The sequence below is a fragment of the Candoia aspera genome, chromosome 3, assembly GCF_035149785.1.
Source record: "Candoia aspera isolate rCanAsp1 chromosome 3, rCanAsp1.hap2, whole genome shotgun sequence".
Lineage (NCBI taxonomy): Eukaryota > Metazoa > Chordata > Lepidosauria > Squamata > Boidae > Candoia > Candoia aspera.
In genome coordinates this window covers 857,348-867,164 of record NC_086155.1, presented here as the reverse complement: position 1 = coordinate 867,164, position 9,817 = coordinate 857,348, and the positions used below count along the sequence as shown (strand labels likewise).

General features: G+C 52.3%; 1 protein-coding gene across 1 annotated transcript; it reads left to right on the top strand.

The window, feature by feature from the left end:
• The first annotated feature begins 1,670 nt into the window (after nt 1-1,670).
• Nucleotides 1,671-9,105, top strand: LOC134492772 (BPTI/Kunitz domain-containing protein-like). The gene is made up of 5 exons (XM_063296859.1): nt 1,671-1,809; nt 6,018-6,194; nt 6,601-6,741; nt 7,947-8,114; nt 8,741-9,105. The coding sequence occupies exons 1-5, from the start codon at nt 1,725-1,727 to the stop codon at nt 8,761-8,763; spliced, it is 594 nt and encodes a 197-aa protein (XP_063152929.1). The 5' UTR covers nt 1,671-1,724; the 3' UTR covers nt 8,764-9,105.
• Nucleotides 9,106-9,817: the final 712 nt, after the last annotated feature.

Sequence of the window (9,817 nt, the reverse complement as noted above, 5' to 3'; positions counted from 1 at the left end):
ATCAATAATGTCAGTAATGATGTCTGCTTCTATGGCTAGACTATGTCCAAAAAATGTTAATGAAGGAATGACAGATGTGGAACAAATATTTGTTTGCTTATTTATTTATTTTTCAAATTTATATAGCCACCCATCTCACAAACAAGCAACTCTGACAAGACACAGAAAGTACCGAAAGTGGAACTACAAATGACAGGCCAAGAGAATGATTTGGAAAAGATGCTTTACTGGATATACCAAAAAAGAAAACTGGCTGAAGTTTTAAAAATTGAAGGGAAATACAAATGATAAACCTAGAGAATGGCCTGGAAAACATTTTCTTATTGGATCTACAAAAGAGGCTTGTTAAAGCCTTGGAGAAATCAGTGAGATGGGATGAAGAAGAATTGAAGAGAAATCAAATCCTGTGACAATATTTGATTGAATTAAAGATTAAGACTGTTGGAAGTAAAAGGAAGGAATATAATGTCAGTTTATCTGATCAAGATTAAAACAAGATATGTTGTTACTTCAGACAACCCTTTATGGGCTTTTCTGCTGACACCAGGACTGAAAGGATGAGGCTTCATGGATTTGTTTATAGATAAAGGATGGGATACGGGATGAAGAGATAAATGTTAGTAACCTTGGAGGGGGTGAAGAGTCACTAAATTTGTTTATACTTGTGATGAAGATTGGAAGTTACTCCTTTATATATTTCTTTTCTCTTTATTCTTTTTCTTCTCTCCTTTTCTTTTTTCTTGCACTTTTTACTTGTTCCTCTTCTCTTTTTTTAAGTTTAGTTTGTATTAGATTTTACTATTATAATCAAAATTCTTAATAAAATTATATAAATATTTTTAAAAGAGAAATCTATGTCGTCATCATCATCATAATCTCTCATCAGGACCACATAGGTATTGCTATAGACACCCTTTTCAAAAATTTGGTCTTAGTTTTGACTTGGTTTACTTCTATTTTTTTAATCCTGCATCATCATCATCATCCATTTTGCGAACATAAGAAAACTTCGGAGCGAAAATGAAAAGCTCCCGCGATTGCCTCTCGAGCGGCAGCGCGGAGGTTCCGCGGAATTTCCTCGGAGGAGGAAGGGGGGTTGCTCCTTCGCGGCCGGACCAGACTTGCAGCTGGCAAGCCGAAGAGCTCTGCAGCAGGGGCCTGAGCGGGGAAATGCCCACGTTCGTGGGGTGGGTGGAATCCGCGGGAGCGTGCCGGAGAAGGGCGGCTCCGCACAGATCCTGCGAACCGAGGACGGGAGTCGCCGAAGGAAGACGCCCCGCGAGCAGCCAGGCAGTCGGCGGGCTCCGAGCGAGGCATCCCCCGCTCCTTGGGCTGAGCTGCCTGCTGAGCCAAGGCTGGTCCTTCTGCCCTGCCCTGCCCTGCCCTGCCCTGGGGTGGGGTGGGGTGGGGTGGGGAGTCGAGGGATATCGAGGAGCCACTGTGCCTCCCTTGGGAAGCCAAAGGTCGCCCCCCCCCCCGCGCGCGCGCCTCCTCCAGACTCCCGCTGACGCTGTCACCGCCGGACCCCGGGCGCCGAAACCTCCCCCGGAGGTGTCATCGGAGGCGCGGGGCGGGACAGGGCGAGGCGAGGGGGTTTCCCAACCCCGCGGCTCCGCTGCCTCGCTTGTCGCCCGGCCCTCCGGAGGGGGCGGGAGGGAGGGTCAGGGGCGCCGCTCTATGCCCTGAAGAAGAGTCGGAGGCAGCTCAGTCGCCAAGTGAGCGCCATGAGATCCGGCCGCAGCCTCCTCCTCGTCCTCCTCTGGGGCGCCCTTGCCCTCGGGAGCCATCTGCCCGCGGCGCCCGGCCTGTGTGAGTGCGGGAGAGACAGGGGCGGGGGGTGAGAGCAGGGAGGGGGCGGGCGCTGGGCTGCCGTAGCCAGAGGGTCTTCTGTTGGGTCGGACCTCCCTCCCCCGTCTGAGGCGCCCGGAGCGCTCCAAGAGAATCCCCCACCACCAGGGACCCGCCGTTCCGCTACCTGCGGTTCCCCGCAACTGCGGATGGCGCTTCTCCAACCCTCGCAAAGCCCGAGGCAGGCGCTGGCCGGGAGGAGAAGGGGGGCGAGCGAGGCTCTGCTCGGCGAGGCTTCCTGTCGGGGTACCTGCAGACACCAAAGTGGGACGGTGCAGACCGGCTGCGGGGCTCAGGGGGTCCCTCGCCTCCGCCCGACAGCCCCTGGAGCTTCGGGAAGGGGCCCCGATGTCTAAAGACGCCGCCCACCTCGCAGGGAGTGACCTTTGCACGGGTGTCCGAAGGCAGGCAAGGCGCGGGTCTCGAAGAAGGGGCTTTTACTGCGCGGTCCTCGGCAGCGGGGAGCGGAGGGGAGACCTCCAGCCCAGCCCGCAGGTGGCCAAGGGCCGCGAAAGAGGGGCTCCGGCGGTGCCTGGCACGCCCTTCCGTTCCCACACACGTTGCGTTTGCTTGACGTGCGTAATTCCAAGGCGGGAAGGCTGATGAATCACGCAGCGGCTGATGAATCAGCAGCCCACGATGCCGCGGGGGGATTAACTTAGCCGCGCTTCTCACCCCAAGAAAGTCGCGGACTGTTCCTGGGAGCTGGGAATCGGCTCCTCGCGCAAAATCCCGCGATCCCAGAGAGAGATCTTTCCAGTGCCGAGGAACAAATGGATGAACGCCGGCACTTGGGAAGGACTAAGAGCATTATGCCCACCCTCCCCAGGGAAATGCTGCCAAATGGGATCGCAGGAACTAACCTGCGGAATTGTTTTAATGTTAGATTGATATGAAGGATCCAGGGCCCCTGACAAAAACTTTAATTACCTGATTTGGCATGAAGGGTAAATTGGCAGAAGATCCCACACAACAGCAGAGCAGGAAGTTACTAGGTTGTTGTTGTTTATTCGTTTAGTCGCTTCCGACTCTTCGTGACTTCATGGACCAGCCCACGCCAGAGCTTCCTGTCGGTCGTCAACACCCCCAGCTCCCCCAGGGACGAGTCCGTCACCTCTAGAATGTCATCCATCCACCTTGCCCTTGGTCGGCCCCTCTTCCTTTTGCCTTCCACTCTCCCTAGCATCAGCATCTTCTCCAGGGTGTCCTGTCTTCTCATTATGTGGCCAAAGTATTTCAGTTTTGCCTTTAATATCATTCCCTCAAGTGAGCAGTCTGGCTTTATTTCCTGGAGGATGGACTGGTTTGATCTTCTTGCAGTCCAAGGCACTCTCAGAATTTTCCTCCAACACCACAGTTCAAAAGCATCGATCTTCCTTCGCTCAGCCTTCCTTATGGTCCAGCTCTCGCAGCCATATGTTACTACGGGGAACACCATCGCTTTAACTACGCGGACCTTTGTTGTCAGTGTGATGTCTCTGCTCTTGACTATTTTATCGAGATTGGTCATTGCTCTTCTCCCAAGGATTAAGCGTCTTCTGATTTCCTGACTGCAGTCAGCATCTGCAGTAATCTTTGCACCTAGAAACACAAAGTCTTTCACTGCCTCTACATTTTCTCCCTCTATTTGCCAGTTATCAATCAAGCTGGTTGCCATAATCTTGGTTTTTCTGAGGTTTAGCTGCAAGCCAGCTTTTGCACTTTCTTCTTTCACCTTCATCATAAGGCTCCTCAGTTCCTCCTCGCTTTCAGCCATCAAAGTGGTATCATCTGCATATCTGAGATTGTTAATGTTTCTTCCAGCGATTTTAAATCCAGCCTTGGATTCCTCAAGCCCAGCATGCCGCATGGTGTGTTCTGCGTACAAGTTGAATAGGTAGGGTGAGAGTATACAGCCCTGCCGTACTCCTTTCCCAATCTTAAACCAGTCCGTTGTTCCGTGGTCTGTTCTTACCGTTGCTACTTGGTCGTTATACAGATTCCTCAGGAGGCAGACAAGATGATTTGGTATCCCCATACCACTAAGAACTTGCCACAATTTGTTGTGGTCCACACAGTCAAAGGCTTTAGAATAGTCAATAAAACAGAAATAGATGTTTTTCTGAAACTCCCTGGCTTTTTCCATTATCCAGTGGATATTGGCAATTTGGCCCCTAGTTCCTTTGCCTTTTCTAAACCCAGCTTGTACATCTGGCAATTCTCGCTCCATGAATTGCTGAAGTCTACCTTGCAGGATCTTGAGCATTACCTTACTGGCATGTGAAATAAGTGCTGCTGTTCAATAGTTTGAACGTTCTTTAAATGTACTGATCCATTTAGTTTTCATGGCAAGAATACTGGGGTGGGTTGCCATTACCTTCCCCAGGGATCGCATTTAGTCTGACCTTCCCGTCTTGGGTGGCCCTTCATGGTTTAGCTCATGGCATCATTGAGGTGCTCAAGCTCCAGCACCACGACAAGGTAACAATTTTTTGCAGAAGAGTTACTAGGTATGAAACAAATATTCATAGAATTATAGAATGTAAGAGTTTGTAGGCTCTTGGAGATCATCTTGGAGCATCCCTGACAAATGCCCACCACCCTCTGTTCAAACACTCCAGTGAAGGAGAGTCCACCACCTCTCAAGGCTATCCATGCCATAGTTGAACAGCTCTTAACAATTCTCAGTTTTCCCCCTGTCCAACTTAATCCACGCTCTTATCACTGAAAACCCTTGTTTCTTGTTCTGTCTTTGGAACAACTCTGAACAATTCTTCCTGTCTTCCACACGACAGCAAGTCAGATGCTCGAAGAGAACTAGTTTGCATGTCTCCCCACTGCCTTCTCTTCGCAAGGCTCCCGTGTTTGTTTGTAGTGCTGTGCAAGTTGCCAATGTCCTTCCTCAAATCCAGGCACAGAACTGCGTGCAACGTTCCAGGTGTGATCTGACCAAGACAAAAGAAAGGGAATCACCACTTCTCTTGAGCCTGACCCTGTTCTTCTGTTGATACAGCCTAGGTATTTCGTTGTGTCACACTGTTGGCCTGTATTCAGCTTGGAATCCACAAGATACCCCTGTGTGATGCTACTCGGAAGGGCCTCTCCCATCCTGCTCATGCTGTTGGTTTTTCCTCCCCAGTGTTGGACTTTGCCTTCATCTCTTTTGAAATGCATCCTGCTGTTTTTTGCCTGACATCCAGCTTTCCAGTCAGTGCTCAAGCACCAATGTGCTGCTTACCTTGTGGCCTGTTAAGAAAGCCTGGTGTCTGATTCGTCTGTGAGAAATTGTGAGCGAATTCCAGTGCAGCTGTTTCCAAGTGAAATTGGTCCTTGGAATTCCTTTGCTCAAAATGCCTCCCTTGGTTTGCTCTGGATGGCAGGCTTTCCCTTTCATTAAAATGATTTTTAATTAGGGCATGCAGATCAGGCCAAATCTGATCAAATCACCAATTTAATTCAGGTTTTCAAGTAAGATGTTGAGCTGAGCTGATTTAGAAAATCACTCTGAGTTTTAAAACATCTTTCTGCACATGAACAAAAAGCCATTAAATCATCAGATCAAATAAAAATATATTTGGATTGGAAGGTTTGATCCCAGTTTAGAAACCTGATTCAGTTTGGAGACTGTCAGATTTCATTTAAGTTGAAGCTCCTTGCCAAAGTTTGCACATCTGACCTTGTTTTCTGTATACCTATCTCCTGAGTTATTTCTCCCCACCTTTTAAAACAGACACACACACACTCTTATGGCTATTTTTCTCTGCATGAACCTCCAAAACAAAACCCCATGGGGGGAGGGGTACAGACGGGAGGCTATTCTTTCTGAAAGGGACCCTGCTCCCAGTTCTAGTCAGCAGGATGGAAGGAAAGGGGAATGTTACACACCCACCGTATTAACCCAAAGAGCAGCACTCAGACATGGCATCAGCGTTATGGGTGACATTTGCCACAGCTTCAGGGTTTCCTAGTCATCGAGTATCAGCTAAAATATAACCATGTAATGACAACAACAAAAACAAACAAGAAAATCCAGCCCACACTCCAAAGGGATCAGGCCTGTGTCAAGAGACCCTCCTCTGAAGCCCCCTGGACTCTGGAGGGGAAATCTGTTAGGGGGCTGCTCCATCGCACCCCCTCAGCTTGTCCAGCTGAGGAAAAGTCTGAGTATGCAAAATTCTCTCTCTTCCCAGTTGAGGGCGGGTGCAGCACCTTCCCCAAGGAGTCCGACCGGTGTGGCGAGCCTAAACCCCGGTTCTTCTACAACACAACCTCCAAGAGCTGTGAGCCTTTCATTTACCGAGGGTGTCCCTGGAACCACAACAGATACTACACGGTGGAGGAATGCCAGCGCCACTGCGGACAGATTGGTGAGCACGGCTGTCAGGGAAGGAGTAGCGAGCGGCTGATGCCGGGCGGGAACGGCCTCATTGTCCCCTGGCACTCCCCTGGGCCACACTGGCAGGTTCAGGGGTAGCAGGGGTCTTCTGGGGGGGGGCTGCTGAGCCCCTGCGGGAAAAGGCCCAGCCCAGCGTCACGACTCTTCTCCTTCGGCCTCTTCTGAGGGTGCCACCCCCGTACGATGGACCCTGCCCTTGACTGGTTCTCGTTTGCTACAGCTGATCTCAGAGACCACTACCGGGGGGGGGGGGAGACCCACCTCTTTCCTGTACCTCCTCTGCGCCCCCCGTACTGTCTCTGATGGGACTTCCCCAGCACCCTCTGGGCTGCATAACCGGTGCTTCCCAGGACCCATGGGTTGATTCTGTTTTGCAGAAAAGCCGGGCTTCTGCCCCCCAAGCCCCACCGGCGTCACTGCTGAGTGCCTGGCAGGCTGCCTGCACGATGGCAACTGCCCGGGGACCGAGAAGTGCTGTTCCCATGGCTGTGCCCTGCGCTGCTCGAAGCCCATCACAGGTGAGACCCAGAGCCAGCCGCTCTTCTGGAAGGGGAAACAGGGCCCGGGTCTTGCGTGGGCTCTTCTGCTGGTTGTGTCTTGGCAGACCATCAACACCTTTGGGCCTGTGGTGCAGCCTGACTGCTACTGTGGCCCTCCAGATGCATTGGGAGTGCAAATGACAGAGTTCCCTGCACATCTGGAGACACCAGGCACTGGGGGAGGGCACTGGGACCCACCAGGTGTTTTTGGGGCTGCAAGCCCAGTCAGGCCAGGCCACGTGGCCATTGTGAGAAAAGCAGTAAGACTTCCAGAGGGAAGCATGCTACCTCAGCACTCCACTTCTAAGGATTCAAGTTGGTTTACAAATAGGCAAAATGCACTAGCAGAGGTTCAGCAGCCAAGGCAGCCCAGGTCCACCCTCTGCCTTAAAAGCTCATCACCACAGGTGTGCTTCCAGGACTGCTTTAGCACCACAAGTCCTCACTCGAAATTTGGAGACTGGCTGGAGGCGGGCCAAGGGGGTCATGCAGAGAGAAGATGAAAAAGAAGAACTGTTTCTAACGCCATAAAAGTCACGGGGGGGGGGGGGCAGGTGTCAGGGACAAGGTGTTCCATAAAGTGGGGGCTGCAGCAGAGAAGGCCCACACTCTTCCCCTCCCATAGAGGCAGCCCCTCTAAGGCTGGGCTAAATGGGCTGGGAATCAAGCCACAGAGGGCTTTATAGGTATTACCCTGCCATTGGCCTGCACCTGGGGCCCTGCTGGCAGCAAGGACAGACTCACACGCTTTGTTCAGCATGCACTGAAAGGCAGGTGTCAGTGACAAGGGCAGGTGATGCTTGAGAGGAGGGGGGCGTGCAGACAAGAGTCCATAATGAACACACAGAGTTACACCCTGCTGGGTATGCACAAATCTCACCCTAAGCCTAAGAAAGACAGAAGGAGGGAACCAATCTGGAAAGGGGGTGCCAGGGGTATCCCCCCTGCTGCTCCATCAGGGCTGTGCACAGCCAGAGCTCCCACCTGGACCGCAACTTCCAGGGGGCACCCGCCTGAAAGGAGGTCATGCAAAGAGGCCCAGGCTAGCTGCAGGGGGAGAGGACTGGTGCCCTTGAGGAAGAGGCCCAGGGAGGGAGGGAAGGCCAGGCCCCCTGGGTCAGGGGAGAGGGAGCTGCTCTGGCCCCAGCCTTCAGAGTCTCTGTTCCCTCCCTTCACCCCAACAGACCTCTGCCAGCTGCCCCCCGAACACGGCCCCTGTACTGCCAAAATCCAAAGCTGGTTTTATGACTCAAAGACTGAAAGGTGCAAGAGGTTCACCTTCGGGGGATGCCTGGGGAACAAGAACAACTTCAAGAGACGCGGTGGGTGCCAGCGGAGGTGCCGAAAGAGAGGTCAGTGTGGTGTGCTCCAACGGTGGAGGTGGAGGGAGGGGAGGCAACATACGAAAAAGAAGAAAGTCCCCGCAACACCTCCCCTACATACATCCACACACTGAGAGCTGCATGTGAATGAGGATGTGTTAGGAATAGAAATAGGGAGAGGGGGGCTTCTCTGACCCTGCGTGGCTCCTCACTGCCACCACCATCCCTCTGGGAGCCCATCCTCCCCTCCCAGTTCCGCCCTGGGATCTGCCCCTCTGGCATGTGAGCAAAGGTGGTTCCCGGCTCTTGGCAGCGTTACCACCGGTGCTCAGAGAAATCTAATAAGGAAAGGCTCCCAGTGGCAGGGCCCTCCCACCTGCAGCCTCCAGCAGGGCAGGTTCCCCTTGCCCCGAAGCCTTGCCCAGACAGAGGAGGTCGGCTTCCTCCAGGAAAGGTGGGCCCTCGCCTGCAAGACGATCCATGCAGGGAGGCCAGCATAGACGGTCACTCCAGTTTCAGGACAGGGTCAGCGCAGCAGGAAGGAGAGAACGACGCCTCTGGAGGGAGGGGCTGGGAAGCCCCTTCCCTCAGCCGGAGAAGCTTCTTTCCCATCCATACAAGGAACAGCATTGCTGACGTCTCCTTCCCTTTTCCAGGCTCTTCCGAACCGCCCCGTTGACTGAAGCTCCGCTGTGGCCCAGGCCAGCCTGCCTTGTGCTGTACAAAGAGAGACTGATTCAGGATGATGCCAGGCACAGAAAGCTAGGATGCACGTTTAAAATGAATGGAATTCAGGAATAAATTATTGCAGCAGGAGGACTGTGGTCCCAACCACTGCACACTTCCTAGAAGTATCTTTTCCTGGCAAGGGTGGCCTTCTTCATAGAGGGGCATAAAGGCTGCTCCCCTTCACAAGAAAAGCATGGAATTTGCTCTCTCTCTGACTTCTGCCAGGCACGTTCATGGCCCTGATCAAGACCACCATGCATCATCCACTTGCCAAAGATCTGGCACACCCCTGCTTGCTGCCCGTGCTGCTGCCATCTTGCTTTCTTTCCTGGCATTGGATCAGCCTGTGCCCGTCCTGCCCACCCGAGGAGCCAGCACAGACACGGGGGACTTTCTGGAGTCTAGTCTCTTTCTCTCCCCCCATACAGGAGCCCCCCACCTACTGCCAGGTTAACACATCCAGTTTCATATCCAGTGGCTGGATTCACACAGCACCCTTGAAGTGGATACCGAATTAACCTGTTTTTCTGTGTTCACACCATACACTGAACCATAAACTAACGAAACAGCAACACACAAAGCCACAAAAATTAATCCAGATTAACACTAGCCAAACCTAGCCAGCTGTGAGATGTACTGACAGAATACCCCCCCAAGTTCTGATTAGCAGCTGAGTTAAGTGTGATTAGGATGGCACGACAGTTCAGTGGATACAAAGCTGGCTCCAAAAACATACGCCAAGAACACTCCTTGGTTGTTCCAGATCAAGTGTCACAGAGGTCCATCCTGGGGCCCCTATTCTTCAATACTTTTATTAATGGCTTAGAAGAGGGGGAGGAAATGGGTCTCAGGTCTACAGATGGCACCAGCAGGGCTGCACATGCTTTGAAAATGATTTAGAAAAAGATCTCCAGAGTGGTGCAAAATGCAGCCTGCTCTCATCCAGACTTCTGCAGGAGCCTGAAAAGAGGGCTGCTACATTAAGAGTGGCAGTAACTTTAAAT

Bases quoted from the DNA above. Each gene is read 5' to 3' on its own strand.
- LOC134492772 (XM_063296859.1), top strand. From the start codon at position 1,725: ATGAGATCCGGCCGCAGCCTCCTCCTCGTCCTCCTCTGGGGCGCCCTT. The intron at 1,810-6,017 runs GTGAGTGCGGGA...CTCTCTTCCCAG, and splicing joins GCCCGCGGCGCCCGGCCTGT to TTGAGGGCGGGTGCAGCACC. The intron at 6,742-7,946 runs GTGAGACCCAGA...TCACCCCAACAG, and splicing joins CTGCTCGAAGCCCATCACAG to ACCTCTGCCAGCTGCCCCCC.